The sequence below is a fragment of the Sarcophilus harrisii genome, chromosome 1 (genome assembly GCF_902635505.1).
Source record: "Sarcophilus harrisii chromosome 1, mSarHar1.11, whole genome shotgun sequence".
In the NCBI taxonomy this organism is placed as follows: domain Eukaryota; kingdom Metazoa; phylum Chordata; class Mammalia; order Dasyuromorphia; family Dasyuridae; genus Sarcophilus; species Sarcophilus harrisii.
In genome coordinates this window covers 497,236,679-497,257,248 of record NC_045426.1, presented here as the reverse complement: position 1 = coordinate 497,257,248, position 20,570 = coordinate 497,236,679, and the positions used below count along the sequence as shown (strand labels likewise).

At 33.4% G+C, this 20,570-nt stretch overlaps 1 protein-coding gene across 8 annotated transcripts in view; it reads right to left on the bottom strand.

The window, feature by feature from the left end:
- SMCHD1 (structural maintenance of chromosomes flexible hinge domain containing 1) overlaps positions 1 to 20,570 on the bottom strand; it is a 222,882-nt gene that overhangs the window by 88,536 nt on the left and 113,776 nt on the right. For all 8 annotated transcript variants that reach the window (XR_004230979.1, XM_031946579.1, XM_031946585.1 and 5 more), the window contains exons 41-44: positions 14,031 to 14,153; positions 9,159 to 9,349; positions 2,797 to 2,906; positions 2,407 to 2,477 (exon numbers count right to left, since the gene is read on the bottom strand). Coding sequence is in view for 7 of the 8 variants with exons in the window: in XM_031946579.1 (XP_031802439.1) it covers positions 2,407 to 2,477; positions 2,797 to 2,906; positions 9,159 to 9,349; positions 14,031 to 14,153 (495 nt within the window). In the remaining variant the exon portion in view is untranslated. The remainder of the gene's footprint in view (positions 1 to 2,406; positions 2,478 to 2,796; positions 2,907 to 9,158; positions 9,350 to 14,030; positions 14,154 to 20,570) is intronic.

Sequence of the window (20,570 nt, the reverse complement as noted above, 5' to 3'; positions counted from 1 at the left end):
GTATATGAATATTATGGGATATTATTGTTCTGTAAGAAATGACCAACAGGGTGGAGTTGTGAACGAATCCAACCATTCTGGAGAGTAGTTTGGAACTATGCTCAAAAAGTTATTAAACTATGCATACCCTTTGATCCAGCAGTGTTACTACTGGGCTTATATCCCAAAGAGATCTTAAAGGAGGGAAAGGGACCTGTATGTGCATGAATGTTTGTGGCAGCCCTTTTTGTAGTGGCTAGAAACTGGAAAATGAGTGGATGCCCATCATTTGGAGAATGGCTGAATAAATTGTGGTATATGAATATTATGGGATATTATTGTTCTGTAAGAAATGACCAACAGGATGATTTCAGAAAGGCCTGGAGAGACTTACACGAACTGATGCTGAGTGAAATGAGCAGGACCAGGAGATCATTATATACTTCAACAACAATACTATATGATGACCAGTTCTGATGGACCTGGCCATCCTCAGCAATGAGATCAACCAAATCATTTCCAATGGAGCAGTAATGAACTGAACCAGCTACGCGCAGAGAAAGAACTCTGGGAGATGACTAAAAACCATTACACTGAATTCCCAATCCCTATATTTATGTCCATATGCATTTTTGATTTCCTTCACAAGCTAATTGTACAATATTTCAGAGTCTGATTCTTTTTGTACAGCAAAATAACGTTTTGGTCATGTATACTTATTGTGTATCTAATTTATATTTTAATTTACTTAACATCTACTGGTCATCCTGCCATCTGGGGGAGGGGGTGGGGGGTAAGAGGTGAAAAATTGGAACAAGAGGTTTGGCAATTGTTAATGCTGTAAAGTTACCCATACATATAATCTGTAAATAAAAGGCTATTAAATAAATTAATTAATTAAAAAAAAAAAAGCAAACTCATAAAATGTAAAAACACAAAGTCAAATCCACATGCATTTATCTATTCAATATCTACTATATGTCTGATTCTATACCAAATGTTGAAAATGCAAAAGAAGGCAAAAAATAGTCCTTGCTCTCAATTTAGTAAGGAAGACAACATGAAAACAAATATATATATAAATAGATTTGGAGATAATCTTGGAATGAAAGAGCTAACAAAAGGAAGACAAGTTAAGGGTTTCCTGTACATGAAAGATGCCAGGAAAGCCAGGAGACAGATATGAGGAGGGAAGATAATTTTAATTATGATGTAAAAAGCACAAAGGCAGGATATGGAGTGTCTTGTAAAAAGAGTATAAAGTGTCTTATAAAAGAAATAGCAAGGAGGACAGTATCTAGGAATCCAAATATGTGAAAGGAAGCAAGATATGGAGAAGACAAGATAGATAGGAAAGGGCAACACAATAAAGAACTTTGAAAGCCAACAGAGGATTTTATATTAGATCTATCTTGGAGGTATTAAGAAGCCATTGGAGTTTACTGACTAAGCAACATAGGCAGACCTATGCTTAGGAAGATCAATTTGACCAGTGAGGGAAGATGGATTGCAGAAGACAGAGATATGAAGTAAAGGATATTACAAATGTGTAAGCAGAAGGTGATACAAGCCTGTGCTAACATGCTGATACCACCTAAGGAGGAAAGAAGGCTGTACAAGAGATAGAAAGGTAATCATACAAAGGTAGAAATGACAGGATTTGAAACCCATTGAGTAAGGTGGCTTAGAGTGAGAATTCAAAATTGACCTCTTCACTGTTAAGTCTAGTGTTACTGGGAGGATGGTACTATCCTTCTAAATGAGGAAATTAGGAAGAAGATAAAGTTTGGGGAAAGATAATGAGTTATTTATATTTAAATTTAGTTTAAAATACAGTGGATCTATAGATATAGTTTAATTCTGTAAAGAATGAACCCTTTTAAAGACCCCGTAAGGCAACTGATATACTGATAAGAGAAATTTAACTGTACATGGTATAACCCACATGTGACAAATTTATGTTTAGACATGGTATACATACTCATACATAGTGGGTTAATCAAACCACTTCCATCATATAAAATAATTTAGGATAATTCAAAATCATTAGAAGAGTGAGCTTTAATTTCAGGAAAACAAGATAGCCCTGGTTAGTTGCCTTTGATACTTGAAATCAAGGTCAAATGATAAAAATTTAAGTCTCTCCCAATATATACAAGATTATGATATTTAGATTACAATATTTCTAAGTGTAAGCAAGGCATAATGCCAAACCAGACATTCAAAGTATACTGACATTTCAGATATTTTGAATGTGTCCCAATTTTTTTTGTGTGTGTTATTTTCTTTCAAATTGCTAATAGAATCGATTATCCCATAACTATCTTATATGATGGAGAATGCATCTGTTTTTCTGCATATGAGCTGTAAAATCAATTTCTTTAAAATGTAACACGAGGAGAAAATTAAAAATTAAAATAAACATACCTCTTTTCTATAATGGTTGGCAGCATCCAAATTGTCCAATATGATGGTATCTCCTAATAGCATCCCAAAAACTACAACAAAAAAATTAAAGAAAATCTGATTTCGAATGAGAACTCTTCACATTAATGTATTAAAATAAAAAACAAATAAAAAATATTTTAAGAGAACATGCTAATTTTTACAATTACATTAAATACTTTTCTCTTAGACTAAGAATGACAAGTAGAATTAGCAACAATAATAGCCTTCCATAGATAAGTTAACTTGCTGAAAATTAATAATTAGTATGAATTGGCATAGTACTGCTAATCATGATCTGATTCCATTATTTGGTACATTTACCAAATAGATAATTTCTGCCTTTACCCCTATTTAAATAATATTCTTTACCTGTTTGACAATGCTCTGAATTGTCTGGAAATGTTAACAAATCTCTTGCAAATACTGGATTACCAATGGGTCTGAAATAATTTTTTCCATTTCGTAAATGAGGAAGAGGCCTGGTTGAAAAACAACATATTAAAGTTAAGTTTCTCTCATCATTATTTCGAAAAATACAGTGAAAAGCTAGTGTATATAATTTTGTCCACATAATTAATTCTCTAATATTTACACATAATTTAACTCTGAAAAATCTGAATCCTTAGAAAAGGTTAAAGTAGTCTCCCAAACTAAGCAGCAGCACTGAGAATTACAAATATCCATATTAGAAAAATGCTTGTTTTATCTGCATCTCATTTTCAGAAGTTACAGAAAAAAATTAATGAAGAATGGGCCACATGTGCAACTTGTTCATAAATACTTTTTTAAAGACACTAGATCCCAACATAAGACTATTAAGAGTCAAAAACTTCTCAAAAAGCTGAGGAAACAAGCTGAGTGTATATGCTGGGGGACAGGAGGAAGATGTTCCCAAACCTTATACTAGATTAATTCTAATAATTTTTAAGAGTCTTCTATATTCTGAGACACTATGGGATACAAAGACAAATATCCATATTCTCCCTCCTTTACGGGATACTTTTTTTATACTTCATATCTTTGGCCTTAAATATTCTTTTTTCTCACATCAATTCTGCTAATTAAATTCACTTTCAGAGCTTTATTATCAAAATTCTATATAAATAAAATTCACAAATCATTCTCTCCAACCTTGACTTTTCTGGGGTCTAGATGTAATTTTAAACTGTCGCTCCCAAGATAATTCACCTCTGAATATTCTTCTAACACCTCAAACATAACATTTAAAGCAGAATTTGGAAACATAGCTGTCTGAATGAAAGCAGATCCCATGTAACTAATGCAGGGAGGAAAAAATCACAGATCAAGAAATGAAATGACGAACTACTATGACTCCCTCTGCCCCCCAAATATACTAAAAACCAACCAGAGGAATATAGGCAACAGGAAAAAAGGGTGCTGCTAGCCAAGTCTATTCTCAGGTTAAAAAGCCAAAGATATTCTAAGATAACCAGAGACTGGTCAGACACTTTTAAAGTGAAAGGTTTGGTAATATGGGGACAGAAAATCTCCCCCAAGAAAGTCCCAGGGTGGTTAGAAATTCATGGGGGCCCTTGGAATAGCTCAGAAGAAGCAGCAACCAGTCAGAACATAATAGTGCTCAAAGCAGAATAGCACTGGTCCAAAGGTTCTGAAGTCCTGGGATGTTGAGACTTTATTCTAAGACACTAGAGAAGACCTGAAAAGCAGTGATATGAGCTTCAAAGAATTAGAGGGGTTAAACTCAAAGAGAAAAGTCAATTTAAAAACTCAAGTGAAGCAAAGAGGATTACCTTCCCTCCCCTCCAAAAATGAAGAAATAAGCAAATTCAAAAGTACATACACCATTATAAAGAATTATAATAGTTCCAAAAATATCTGAAAATAGGAATACATCACAACAGAAAGGAAGAATAAGTCAACAAGTATTTATTAAGTGATTACAAAGGACTGTTCTAAATCAAGAGAGTAATATAAAAACAATAAAGAATCAAATGGATTTCTCACAAGGACTACATGAATACTTAGAAGAAAAGAGGAAAAATACTCTCGTCCCCCTCCCCAACAAAACAAACAAAAAAAAATATAAGAAATCACAAATGAAAACTAACTACTCAGGTCTATAAAAATTAGAGGGCAAAATGCAAAATAGAAATAATTCACCAGCCATCTCTTCAAATGCCATGTCCAAAGTCTAGATCTTCTCCATAAAAGAAAAAAAACTGAAAGAATCTGAGGTTAAAAAGGGGCAGGGTGAGGGTTTCCCAAGTACCACAGCCAGAATCACACAAGACTTGGCAGTTTCTCACATGAAGAGAAGACTTTAGAAAACAACAATGCAAACAGCTTATAACTAAGACTAACTTAACCTGCCATAGTTGAATATAGTTCTACTGGGAATAAAACAGAAGAGAGGATTTTCAAGCATTACCAAAGAAAAGGCCAGAGCTAAGTAACAACTTTGAAATGTAAACACAAGACTAAAGAGAAATTTAGAAAAGTAAAATTATTTGAGCCAATTTATAGAGTTGTATGCTAGTGAAAGGCTCTCACTTTCTAATAGGAGAAGAAACAAGTGACCCTTAGCAACTTTTTCTTTATTTAAAAAAAAATTTTTTTTAAATTCTATCTTTATTTACAAAACATATGCATGGGTAATTTTTTTCAACAATAATCCTTACAAAACCTTTTGTTCCAAATTTTCCCCTCTTTCCCCCCCACTCCCTCCCCTAGATGGTAGGTAGTCCAATAAATGTTAAATATGTTAAAGTATATGTCAAATACAATATATGTATACATATTTATACAGTTATCTTGTTGCAAAAGAAAAATCGGATTTAGAAAAAAGGCAAAAATAAGCTGAGAAGAAAAACAAAAATGCAAGCAAATAACAGAAAGTATGAAAATGCTATGTTGTGGTCCACACCCAGTTCCCGTAGTCCTCTCTCTGGATGTAAATGGCTCTCTTTATTACTGGACAATTGGAATGGGTTTGAATCAATTCACTGTTGAAGAGGGCCTATGTCCATCAGAATTGATCATCGTATAGTCTCTTGTTATAATGATCTCCTGGTTCTGCTCATTTCACTCAACATCAGTTCATGTAAGTTTCTCCAGGCCTCTCTGAAATCATCTTCCTGATGGTTTCTTATAGGACAATAATATTTCATAACATTCATATACCACAATTTCTTCAGCCATTCTCCAATTGACGGGCATCCATTCAATTTCCAGTTTCTAGCAACTACAAAATGGGCTGCCACAAACATTTTTTCATATATGGGTTCCTTTCCTTTCTTCAACATCTCTTTGGGATATAAACTCAGTAGTGACACAGCTGGGTCAAAGAGTGTGCACAGTTTGATAACTCTTTGGGCATAGTTCCAAACTGCTCTCCAGAATGGCTGGATGTATTCACAATTCCACCAACAATGTATCAATGTCCCAGCCTTCCCACATCCTGTCCAACATTTGTCACTATCTTTTCCTGTCATATTAGTCAATCTGACAGGTGTGTAGTGCTATCTCAGAGGTGTCTTAATTTGCATTTCTCTGATCAATAGTGATTTGGAACACCTTTTCATATCACTAGAAATAGTTTCAATTTCTTTATCTGAAAATTGTTCATATCCTTTGACCATTTTTATCAATTGGAGAATGGCTTGATTTCTTATAAATTTAAGTCAATTCGCTATATATTTTGGAAACTTCAGCAACTTTTTCAAAGGGCATACAGATTTAAACAAGAAAAACAGTGGTTTAATCTGGTTCTGAGGACTTTGAAAGGAAGGAAAAAAGGACAGTAAAAGGAGAAATATATTTATTTAGTGTATAAAAAATAGAAATACATCACAACAGAAAGGAAGAATAAGTCAACAAGTATTTCTTAAATGATTACTATGGGCAAAGGACTGTTCTAAGCATTAGGAATATAACAAAAATACACATATTCCTTGTCCTCAATGAGCTTACTCTAATGATGAAAGGGGAAAAAAAAAGTGGAAAAAGTATAGGGAAGAAAGGAAGCCCCAGAAACTATAACTAAGTCCAGAGAGAAATAAAGTAGTGGGCATGGCTGGTCTGGGCACTTTATGAAAACTTCATGGATTGTGGTTTGTGACCCCTTATGGGGTCTTGTAACTGAAACTGGGGGGGAAAGAGGAGGTGTCACAAAATTATAACTTATTACTAGTAAATGTTTGGTTTGTATATCTATTTTATATATCTCTATTGCCAGGATCACATACAAATTTCTCATATCAAAAGGGATCACAAATAGAAAAAACTTAAGAAAACCTGTTCTATTTAAAATAGAGGTTTCTGGAGCAATTGAACAATCACAGGGGGAAAAATGTGAAATTTATCTCCAGTAATAATCTACCTTTTAAAAAAAGCAATGAGTATGCACATTTTTGACATATTTACCATACATTATGTCTATCTCTAAATATGATTTATAATTATACTGGACTACAGACTTTTAAGAAGCAAGGATCATTTTCTCATCTAAACGTAGCACTTGACAGGACTTAAAAGAATGGATTTTTTTTATAGCAGTTAAAGAGGCCCAGATTAATGGTTAATTAATTAGGTCATTTTAGAGACTCAGATAATAATAATCAGCAAGTATATGTTTCTGTTCTGTTTTTGTTCTTTTTTTTTTTTTTTTTTTTTTTTTTTACCAGATTTAGAATAGGGAAAGAAATTTTTGCATGGAGGAGGGGATTTTTTTAAGGTTATTGCCTTCAAAGGATCAGATGTAAATACATACTAACTAGGCAAAAAATAAATATAAGAATGTATGGAGAGGAATAATAATTTGGTGAAGAATGTAGGTAAAACTGTGTGTGAAGAAGAGAGGGAAGAGAATTTATGGAAGAAGTGGAAGATAAGCTAATTCTAAGGAATTAGTTATTCTAAGATAGAGGTTATTCCAGGGATGGGGGGGGATATAATCTATATAAGAGTCTCCAGAAGAGAGTTGGGAGTTCATACATAAGGAACACAAACGTCAATTTCTCTATGATTCTCTCTGGAACACAGAGACTAGAAAGGAATAATGTAAGGCTAGAAAGTTAGGCTGATGAGGAGATAGAGGATGGTGAGAAAAAACAGTAAGAGATTCTTGAGGCAAAAAGGACAAAGTTATGGATCAGGAAAGTACATGTCAGCTCTCTGCTTCAGATGTGGAACATGGGATTACAGAGGAAACAGATTTGAGGACAAGTAGACAAGACCATTATAAGAGTGGAGGAAAAAGGTGATCACATTTTTAAGTAGTTGTGGTTTAGTTAAAGAGAAAGGCATAGACATAAAGAGACATTGTGAGGTCAAGGGTTAAGAGTTAAGACAAGAACATCCATAACAAATGGCAAAATTGAAGTAAGCAGAACCAGGAAAATATAATCTGTGACAGTAAAGCAAATGGAAAGCTCAATACTAAAAATAACTAAATCTCAAAGATATGTAACTATAATTATCAAGTGTGATCCCAGGGAAGAAATGAGAAAATACATCAAGATGGAAAATTATGAGTAAAGAAAATATAAAGGCTGTTGATATTGAGTTTTTCTTTTTGTTATAAGGGATAATTCTTTGGGTGGGGAAACTTTTTATTAAAAAATTTAAGGTTAGGGTACTTAGGTGGCACAGTAAATAGAGCACCAGCCCTGAAGTCAGGAGGACCCAAGTTCAAATCTGGTCTCAGATACTTAACACTTCCTAGCTATGTGGCCCTGAGAAAGTCACTTCACCCCAACTGCCTCAGGTGGAAAAAAATTAAGGTCAAGTAAACCCAAAAGACATCAATAAAATTTTTTTTAAAGATCATTAAAAACTTTAGAGAGAGAAGGTTTCAGTTTATTGATAAGGTCAGAAGCCAGATTGTAAGGAAGAAGGGGAAAAAAAAAAAAAGAAGAGGAATGAATTATTATTAAGTAAAAAGTATCAATAAGTTCTGAGGGCTCTGTCTCTAATATAGCCTGAAATTCTTTCCAGTTTGGTCTAGTTCAGCCACTCTACTATATAAATTGTTTTCCTCCTCTACCTGAAAAATACAAAAAAGAAAAGAAACGGGAAAAGAGAAACATACTTATTCCTTCTAAATATACTATCATCTTCAACAGGACTACTTAAACTTTATCTACTCGTGATTCCTTTTCACTCTTGAAATTATTATGCAACCCTGGGTGTTTATAGGTATGTAAAACAGGTATACAGATCAAATATTTACTGACAACAAATCACAATCCCCATTAGTAATTTAGTAATTCCCATTACTAATTAGTAATTAGTAATCTCCATATTCAGTTACACTCCATATAAGATCATAAATCAGTTTAAGAAGTTTTTATGTACAACCTTACATTAATGGGTTATCTCTATAGATGGAATATCAAAAATTTATGTTCAGTAAATACTGTGAATCTGCTCTCTCATTTTTCTATGTGCACATTATTTGGTATATATGTGAAAATCCTTACATATTAAATTTCAAATGTGATCAGTGTCACTATATTATTAACATTAGCAATGATAAGAAAGGCAGTGTAGCTATGAAGCACTTATTAATGGTACTTAATAAATACGAAAATAAAATTTACAATGATTTAGGTGATTTATTATTCTTTAAGTTATTTTATATACTTTTTTAAAAAACTGTCCCCAATTTAAATTATTTTTATCCAAAAAAGAAAAAAAGCTTAGAAAAATACTTAAAAATCCCCAAAATGTTTGGTTCACATTTTTCTAACCTGTTCCAATCTGGAAGAGTCTTCTTATAAATAGAATCAAGTGGCAACACCTGTTGACGACCTTGAGTTTCATCAAAGATTCTACGAGCAGCATCAGTGGTTAGAGTGACTACGCAGTCCATGTCACTTGCCAAGTGCCAAGAAATAACCTTTGCAGCTTCATCATCTTCAATCTGTGCCAAGTGTGCAATCTGCATGCCATATTCAAAATTAAAAGTTAAAAAATGCACAAAAAGGTCAAGATTTTTAAAATCCAAGGGTACATTTCCCTAAATAATACCATCTTTAATTGTTGCAAAGATGTATTTTGAATTTAGAAATCCTAAAAATTTTAACATATTTTCTAATCTGCTTTAAGATGTATTGAAAACACTCTGGAGTCAAAAAAAATTATCTAACTGACTCAAATCCTTTACTCAAAATTCTGTACAATTTGGTCACTAAATAATTTTTAAAATTCTTTAGATCTGAAAAGATGGCAAATGAAAAAATTTAACATTTTAACAATTCATAAATCATATGAAATACATATGCTGAGAAAACTCAAACACTTGTACGTTTATTATATTAATAAAAACCTTCAACTTTAACATAAACCTTAACATAAATTTTCACTACCATTTCAGTTGAAATGTTGCTTATTTGTGAGACGATAGTCTCATAAATATCTCTATTTTAACAGTTGGTTTCTAATATGAATTTCACATATTATTATTATTGAACATTGGCCCCCCAGCTTGTCCATTAATAATAGGCTACCAAATCCTGCCATACACCACTGTGAATGTCACCAAATACATAATACATTGATTACAATTTTCCAGGATTTAACCAAGGAGAAAAAGGGAAAGGAGCCCCCCAAAATCAGAAAAATCAGTCCAACAGTAACTGAATATCTAAAAAAAGGGAAAAGAGCATTATCAATGGTCTTATTTTCTTTATGACTAAAAAGAGACAGTTTTCAATTATGAAATACTCATTCGTCTTGGTTCTGGTACAAATAGGTTTCGTTTATGAGAAATGATGACTTTAGAATTCTATAAGAATTGCGTACAATTAGGCTACTTTTTAAATCATGGCCCAACCCAAAGTTAAGTGCCTGTTGATAGTGACCAAGAAGACTTCTATGTAATAAAGCAGATTTGGTGAGGATACATGCAGAATTTCTGTCTTTGAACTCATCCTGTCACATTTAGTTGGAAGTCAAAAGTTCTAAGATATCTTTTATCAGTGAATTAAGATGAGATTGGTAGACAAAGCCAATTTTGTTCAAACACAATTCTGCAGCTAAATTCATAATGGTTAAAAATAAAAGAAATGTTAAAATGCCATTTCTTTACAAATTAAAGCAAAAAAAACAATACCTTCTTAGACCTAGGTAAAATTTTTGAAAATAGAATAAAACTAAAAGATAATTTAAAAATGGACAATCATAGGATAATTGAAACCAATAAATATTTCAAAGTCACAAGTTTTGTTACATTTAATATGTTCCACATTCTATGACACAAAGCAATTATTTTTTGCTTTTCAGAAATCATATGCAAGACAAATCTGAATTTGACAATTACTTATATTTTAAATTAAGTAACTGCTGTTTCTTTCAACTTCAATAACTTTTCTATTTTGTTGAACAAAACCTATGCTAGCACTGCCATTTTTTTCAGTTACTAATTGTTCATCATTTAGTGGTATTGGCAATAGTACTGAAAAGATAAAAATAATTTCATAGTATTTTTTAACTGGAGAAGAAAATTAAACATCTGAAGCTTAAATCAAGTCATGTCCCATCAGGACTAGGCCAGTCTCCATTAACACACTTGTGCCAAGTCAAGAAGGCAAGGAGCTAATTAATGAACATAGAAAAGACAGACAAAGAAGTTATACTGAGGAATAATTTTTCTGCTCTTTGGAGGCGTTTGGATTCTATCTTGGTACTTACTCAATTTATAATTTTTTCAAGACTCAATATTAGTTGTTTAGGAAAGAGGCATAAAATAATTGTTTGCTCTCAGCAGCATCTAGATGCAGCAGGAAAAGGAGAAAATAATTTTCATGTCCCTTTGATTCTATGTGTTCAGTAACATACATACAATTTTCAGTTTTAGTTTGCTTATAAGGATAGAAATTTCTCTTTAAGGAATTTATTCAGTTTCTTTCTTGGAATGAGAAAGAAGAAGAAAAAGGTAAAAGAAAGGAATCATCTTTTCAATAACTAAAATTTTTATTATTTACTTCTGGTATTAAACTTCATTTAAGCTCTGAAAAATTATCACTCACTCATGCTTTATGACTACTTGAATTGTTATGCCACAGTTCTCTTTTATTGTCCTGACTCAGTTTTCCTAATTATCCTGACCCAGTCCTGACTCAGTTTCTCTACTTCAGTTTATAATTATCAGCTCTAAGCTCAGTCCTGCAAAAGCTCCTCTCCCTCTTTATCAGAATATTTGACAAGGATAAAAGATCTTATGTTTTAAAATATCAGAATGCCTCTCCCATCCCAAGCTATGTCAGATACCATCTTATCAATATGCCTCCCCCCATTTCCGGTGGCTCACCCCACCCTGTCAGAGTCCTGTTACAGCTCTCAGAACCCTAACTCTGCCCCTCCCCCAGCCCCTCCCCTCCGCCCCCCCCCCCCCCCCCCCCCCCCCCCCCCCCCCCCCCCCGACTCTGAGCCATGTGTATATAGGTCATTGAAAACTCACATTGTTTGCTGGATTTTTGGAGACAATAGTCTCATTCAGTCCTGGGACCAAACCATGGATCCATTTGGTCCCAGTAAATCTCTCCCTTTAAATAAATTATTAAATATTCTCTAATCTCTATCTTGCCTCAGTTTCTCCGGCATTATAGAATCACTTGAAATAAGTTACCATTCTGCCTGAGTAATTAGAAATGAAATCTTTCACAAATATATGTGTTTGGAAATTAAAAAAAAAAAAAAAACATTTCTATAATTCTATTTTCTTATTGAAAATAATATTTTACAAATATAAAAAAGACCTAGAATCCAAACATCTTGTTCTACAATCTATGTGATTTTCATACTTTATAAAAATCATTTCTTTCAGTTATTTTTTCAGATTTTTCTACTTTTTAAAGCCAGTACTTAAAATTATTTAAATGAAGCTAAATAACCAATCAATATAAACACAATCCCATTTCTACATAGTGAATGGGATAAAGTGAGTGAAGACCTCGCATAAGAACGTAGCCTTGAACTATGCCCAACTGTGACTTGAGACTGCAAAAACAAGTTGAGCTAGAGTTTAAAAGCAGGAAGTGTTCTATTATCTTAAACAAACATTTCCCTTTAGACTTTCTTCCCCCTCTTTTTCATCAGCATTTAAGTACCTAATAGGTAAAGTGTGTTCTGGGATCAATATTTAGTCTTTGGATAAATTAGAACTCACCAGCCAATGGGAGAAAAGGTCAAAAAGGGGATGGGAGTTTCTTGTTAGGATATATAATAATCTTGTGTTTTGCAGTTTGCAGTCTGCACTACTCTACCAACATCTTGTCTGTTGGGAGTTGCCCTTTTTTGCCAGATCTTAATATAATCAGAAATAATGTAGATGATCATAAAAGGCAACAACAGTTCTTTCTTTCCACAGTCCTTCCCGTTTTCCTCCCTCTTTTTTCCTTCCTTCCTTCCTTCCCGCATTGCTGTCCCACACAATAATCTATCAATAAAAAGAGGAACATTCCCATAGTACTAATCTGAAGAAAATGACTTCCTGATTTTTATGGCATAAATGGCATAAAATATAAATAATCTCAAAGCAAAAATTTCTTTTACTTGCTTAGTAATGAAATTGCTATTTAAACTGACCACCATCCAGAATTGATGAAAAATTAACAACAGTTTCTCATTTAATCCTTGACAATATTAAATTCATTAGTGAACCTGTGCATGGTACTCAAGAAGATTTTGAGTAAATATTACCTGCAGAGGAGGAGAAAGTGCTGCAATGAGGTCTAGATGCACTGTTTCCTTCTGCCCTGTGGATATTACCATGCTCAGAATAGTTTTATAGTGATATATAAGAGTAAATCATAATTCTGGAGCTTGAGGAAAGAGTAGGAAGCAAAGCTGTATGTATGAACAAAGATGAGAAAAAGGAAGCAAAAGGGGGATACACAAACATACTCATGCACGTACACGCTAAGAAAAGTCAAAATAAAACAAAAATTTAGAAGATAAAGCTGAAAATAAAAAACTGTAAAAGAAAGGATCAAACCCAACTAAAAAGAGAAAGAACCTCCTATTACTGGAAAATATGATGATCAGTTCAAAAACAGATAAAATTAAAAACATGCAACTGGAAAATTGCCAAGATAAACCAAGATAGATGCACTCATCTAGAAAAAGATAAAATTGATGGAGAAAAAGACAAAAAAGATAAGAAGGAAAAACTGCACTACTTCTGCTGTTAAGAAACATTCAAAGTGTACTTATTTTGCAAAAATAAATTCTCAGTGTGTCCTGGAATACATTTGTCAACGTTTCAGAATCAATAGTTACATTAAATTTTGATCCTTTTTGTCACTCTTCTGCAATCTCATTTAAATCTGAACCATTCATAAACATAGCAACTACTTTATAACAAAAATAAAGCCCTAAAAAAAAACTAGCCTATTTGTTTAAATTCCAGCATATCAATCACTGGAGGAAACAGTAATCATGGAATTACTGGTGCATATCTATTTCCATCTTGGCTAGAGCATTTTAAAAAACAAAACAAAACACGGAGAAGGACAAAGACATGCTAATATAAGTTAATTACACAAACTTTAAAAAAAATGAAGATGAGGAGAGAAAATAACCTAAACTACACTTCAAAAGATTTAAAGCTAGAAACTCACCTTTCCCAAAATGTCTGGATTGCCTTTAGGGTAATTTGGAAGAGTGCAAGATCTCCTAGGTTGCTTTTTTAGTCCCTCTTGTTCAGATAACTTTTGTTTCAGAAGCATATCGGTGTGAGGCACCTGCAAATTACAAATGAATGACAAAGCATCCATTAAGCACTTACTAAATAAGTATAGACACAGTGCTAAGAGCTAAACATTTAAAGTTAGAAAGTGAGACTGTCCCTCACCTCAAGGAACTTAAATTTAACAGGAGACAACTTATATAAAACAGAGCATGGACAAGGAATAGAATTTGATCTAGAGATGACAAGTCAGTCAACTGACACACTTTTCTTTCAATGGTACTGTGATGTGACTACTGTGCTCATGAGCGCCATGACCTCCAGTGAAGTTTCCTCACTAACACTCTTATGTAAAAATATAGGCTCAATTCTACAATTCAAGGTGAGGGGAATTATACTAGCCCCCTTTCAATAGGATGCTTCTAAATTTGGTGAAAGTAAATGTATAGTAAGGAATTGTAGAAAACTGTTCTGATGAGCCACAGAGAGCAATTAATAGTTAGGATAACAAAGGATTGATATTGCCTTACATGGATTAGCTAAAAAGATTGTGAGCTCTCTCATCAGCAAATTGTAAGAAGAGACAAGGGCAGAGGTGCGGGCTCTGCTAAAGGACAAAAGCTTTGTTAAGTACTCCCTGGCTGTAGTTGTTAGTGAGAAGGGTTGGGAGGAGAGACAAGAATAGAGTTGTGTCTTTTCTCATAAGAAAGAATAAAAACATTTTCTGAACTCTGACTCTGACTCAGACTGAATCTTTAATTCTGGTGGGCTTCTATCCCCCCACTCAGAATAAGAGCTGGAACTATAGGGGGAAAAGAACCTAATACTGGGGAAAGGCAGATAGGAAAAACTAAAACAACTATAACCATAACCAAACTGACTAAAATCATTAATTGTTTGAAATAAACTGTAATCAACTTTACTTATAGAGTTAAAAGGTGTTAGAATAGATAATCTGCTGGGCCGGGAATCAGAAAGACCTAAGTTTAGACAGGCACTAACTATAAGATCATGGACAAGTCACTTATTCTATCTGCCTTGGTTTCCTCATCTGTCAAAAAGGGACAATAACAGCACTTTCCTCTGAAGGTTATTATAATGAAACAGTATATAGAACCTTAAAATTCTGCATAAATGTCATTTACCATCACAACTTCCACAATTCACCACCACCAATCGCAATAGCTTTAGTCAAGAGAAAAGAATATTAAACTTGAACAATTTAAGGGAAAAAACCCTAAAAATCTTAAATTCTCACTATTTATACTGAAACTAGATTGTTAGCAAACTATATACACTGCCTTGATTTTTCATTTCAGTATGAAAGTATTATCACTTAGGATGGGTATTTTGAGTGGACATGGTCTTTATCAAGAGGAGACAGACTTTTTAAAGTTACTAAACCCCTTTAAAACATCCTGGTAATAATTATCAAATTCAAATACTTCAGACTATTAAGACAGAATACCAAATATCCTAGTATCTCTTCAGCACACCAGCTCTTTTTCTGATAAACAATTTATCCATGTAAAGAAAGAAAACAGAAAAAATCTACACTGCAAATGCTCCCTCTTTTTTATTTTTCTCCCTTTACTCCGTGTTATTATTTTTTAGAGTCTGTTCTTCTGGATAAAATATTAAGTGGCACTGCTTGATACGTAATGTTTAGGCACTTTCTGTTTTACAAGTATTGTGGTGATCTCCCTTATTTCTCTGAAACATCACTCTAAATGCTTCACTGAAAAAAACCTTTCTCCCCCAGCACCCAATGCTAACAAATCAATCAATAAATTTTTAATAAGCACTCATTTGCCAGACACTATGCCAAATATTGACTAACATAACTTTTCTTAACAAATAACCTCACTCTTACTCTACAGGAAAAAAACAAAAAACAAAATTCATCCATCACCAGTTGCCTTTTTCATGTATTTTTATACCTCAAAAAATTTCTCTTTATTTTTATAAGTCTTCTCTATATTTGCTCTAGGCTCAGAGGATGAAGGAATCTTTGTCTTTTACAAGTGCCTTTGATCTGATCTACACTTATCCCACTCAAGATAACATTCTAGAAAATCCATGTAAAACTTTTTATGACTCTCCTTTTGTACCAAAGAAGTCTGAACTTTTTCTTTTTTAATGAAATATTTAAAGTACCTCATTATTGAATTTAATTTGGTAATAGGCAATATGTAAGTCAATGTTAAGTAAAAATACTAAATGAAATTTTTTAAAAAATACATATGAAATTTTTTAAAAATTAAAACAAATTTAAGGAAAATAATATCGAATTAAACTGCATGTATAACAAAAAACCAACCTCTGAAATTCCCTAGTTTTATGATTGCTACTCTGTAGTAATTCTTCACTTTAACAAATTTCTTTTCCTGTATTTTAGGCATCATTAATATGCTTATATTCACAAAGAGTGCTATACTTAAGAGAAATCTTCTTCCTTGTCTCTGAAAAAAGTTTCATTTGATTTTACCTTTGCATCCCACACTACCATCCTTTTTTTCTCCTATATTTCATCTAAAAATTCCACATTTGCAGAGTGTAAAAGTTAACTGGCTTGTTAGACATGATATTCCTCTTGAAAAGGAGCCTTAGAGCCAACTACAGATTATATGGGTTGTAAAATCTAGTCTGTTAACTTTCTATTTTTGGAGAAGAGAATAATAAATACTTTATTTAAATTTAAAAAAAAACTAAATTCTTAAAAAGGTCTTCCTGACAAGGGGAGCCTCAAACTCTTTTTCTTTATCTCTCTGATTTTGGGAATGGGCCATGAGGTAGAGTACTTGAGAGGCTCCTTGAAGAAGTTCTCCTTGGGCCCTGCCTTTATAGAACCCACCCCAGGGAACCGAGATAAAGTGATTTATCTTGATGGGACTAGTTGAAGTAATCTCATTTAGCTGGAGATCTAGATTTCTATTGGCTCAAAACCTCATCTAGGCCTGAGGGTAGTGACAGCATTGAGGGAATCTCATTTGGTTAAAACTTCTGTCTCAGATTTTCCTTTAAAGCAGGCAATTTTAAACTCATTTCTTTGCAGAGGACCTAATATGCCATGCCATGGAAACTCTCTCTTTCCCTGGCATAGCAGCAAACCTCTGCCTAATGAAATGATATTATCTTTCAGCATTACCCTCTCTTTATCTGTCTCATGTATTTCCCTAACAAGACTTTATACCTCTCTATCGGGATTTCTCTACTAGAAACTACTTCTCTGTCTTGCCATTAAGGATTTCAGTCTTTCTATTCATGCATAGCAAAGGCTGACTTCCCAATGCCAATAATAAACTTCTTTTTACAAGTCTAGCTTTTTCGGGTTCGTAAATTATTTACTTAGGACCTCTGTGCCACCAGAAAGGGGTTCCCATAACTCCCTATCTTGCACCAAATCCTAAGAGGATTTAGGGGAGCCAAACTTCTTTATTTGGTTCTCTAAACCCCGAACCTGCCACTAATCTCATCATTTAACTCCCTGACCACCAGGAACTCTAATCTTATCATGCCTGCAGTTGTCTCCATTTTTCACTACTTTGGAATAAGATTTCCAACTTGAACATTCAAGTGATAAATCTAAGGGTTTTTCGCATTTCTTCCAATATCTAATCAGCTGCTAACTTTTATTGAGGATAAGATATCACTTTCATATACTGCCTTATCATCACTTCTATAACCTCTACTGGAGTTCAGGCACTAATCATCCTCTGGCCATACTATTACAAAAGTCATTATTTTCCTGCTTTCAGTCTTTTTGATGTAAATGGTGTCCCTTTCATCTGTGGGAAGAGGGTGGGATAGGGACCTTTGGGGGAAGGGTGATTTGGGTCTCAAACCTTCAGGACCTCTGGGAGGGTTCACACTCCCATCCATAAGGGAAACTCCCAAGATAAGTAATCTCACTCAATTTTGAACTGAATTTAATTGAAAATCAGTCTCTGAGATTCATCTTTGGGGCTAAAGATCAAAAGAGCCCCAGACCTCAGAAGGCTATTAAAAGACGACTCTGAACCCAGAAACTTTGCTAAATGTCCTTCTGGACTCAGCCCACTGATGAAGATATGTTCTTCTCAGTGTAAACCCATCTTTGCTAATTCCTATCAAGAGTTTGCCCACTTTCTTAGCGTACTGTCTTGTTAGTGTAAACAAACCCATTCTTTGCCACACATCTATTGCCTATATTTATTGGGTTTTGTGAATTCTTTCACAAAACCTGCCACTGGTGCATCCCATTGCTGTTAGGGGAGCTCTTACCTTCAATTGTCACACCTCATCATTTTTGCTGTCTTATCCATTCATAAAGATATTTTTAAGTTCCGTGTAACATAAGATCTGACCACATTAGCAATCTCTCACTCAAAAATCCTCAATGTCTAGAGACTATTGTCTCTAAGTAAAAAAAGTCTCCCCTTTATTCATTTTCTATTCCAGTTAACTAGCCTACCAGTTGTTTTCTATATACAATATTTCAATTTCTTTCTCCACAACTTTGAACATGTGGCCTCTAATGGCATGTACTTTTTACTTATATATATCTATTAAATACTTATATATATCTATTATACTTATATATATCTATTAAAAATCCCTAGCTTCAAAAGTGTAGTACTGTCTTCAATATGAACTCCTTTTCTACTTACTTTCAATTATTAGTCCTTGTTCTCATCTGAAATCATCATCTATTATCTTAATTATATACAAGTATGCATATGTTGTATTAAATTTTCATCCCTTTGCCCCAGAAGCCTATATAAGTGCATGATGGCTCCTCATTTGGGAGTTTCCTGTATCAAAGAAGTTATAGGCCTAATCAATATCTCTATATTATCATCATTGATGTATACAAAGTGGATGATAAATGTCTGCTAAATGTAGTATTTAGCAAATTTATATACGCCATTAAGTCACCATCTTCCGTCTGTATTTTTTACTATTGTCAAAGGCAAACTCTTATTCACTCAGACTGAGCCTCCCTAGATGCTTCATTCTTGCCTTCAACCTCCATTATCTAATTAATAAATTATCAAGTTTAGTTAATTCAATCTACTAAACATCTCTTACATTCATCCCTTAACTTCACTCACATGACCAATACCCCATTTTAGGTACTCTTCAGCCTAATGCCTGAACTATTTGCAAGAACTTCCATGATTCAGTTTACTTGCTTCCAAGCTCTGTTCTCTTCAATCTACATTGCATAGTACCTGTCAAAATAGTTATGATCAGGGTCAAGTCTGCCCATGTTACTCTAAGCTCACTTTCATGAGCAAAAGATTTAGGACTGGAAATGTACTTAAGATATAATTGAATCCAATCCTTTCATTTTGCAGATAGGGAAATATAAGGCCAAGAGAGGGTAAATGATTTGTCAAAGAAGTAATGAATGATGGAGCAAAGACTGAAATAAAGGTCCTCTAATGTCAAATACATTATTATTGCTCCCAATATAAAATTTAAAAACTCCTCTGCCTGTTATTAAAGGTATGCCAAAAATCTTAAGTGCAATCTACCTTTACCTACCCATCACACACATGGTTCCAGCCAAAGGGATTAATTACCACATTTAGTATACCAACTTTAGTATACCAACTCATCAGTTTAAAAAAGTTTTCCTCAAACTGTTCAGTTCTGCACACATATATTGTATCTAGGATATACTGTGACATATTTAACATGTATAGGACTGCTTGCTATCTAGGGGAGGGGATGGAGAGAGGGAGGAGAAAAATCAGAACAGAAGTGAGTACAAGGGATAATGCTGTAAAAAAATTACCCTGGCATGGGTTCTATCAAAAAGTTATTTTTAAAAAAATGACAAAAATAAAGAAATAAAGAAAAATTTTAAAAAAATTTTAAAAATTAAAAAGTTTTCCTCAAATAGAAGAAAACAAAGAGTGAACAGAGCTAGACATGAAGTCAAATAACCTCAGGTTCTGCCACTCACACTTAAGTTCATTTCAATGAAGCCCACTCTACCTAAGCAAGACATTATGCCAATCTTGAAGATGTTTCAAAACAAAACATTTTTCTCTGCCCTCACAGAGTTTTCATTTTATTAGAAAACAGCTGAATTGCCAAGAGAAAAGTATTTGATTTCAAAGAAAAATGACTAAGGCTTATCTAAACCAGATATACAGATGTTAGCCTTTTCTTACTTACTTTGAAAAAAACTCATGAGATATAAAGAAAAAAGTTGAATTTGTTAGTTTATAAATTAATATTTGCAGGATAAAATATATTTCTATGAAACTAGTAAATGTTAAAAAACAAACAAACCTAAAGTATTGAAAATGGCTTTCTTCTAACAGATTTTACAAAATTAAATATTTCAGCAACTATCTTTAAAAACTGACAAGCAAATTATTATTTTACAACTGAATCAGTAAAGAAATAAGGCAGTAAATAACTAATGAAAAAAAAATGTGTAATTTACCTTTGCTTTTCATTGTGGCCTCTAGAGATG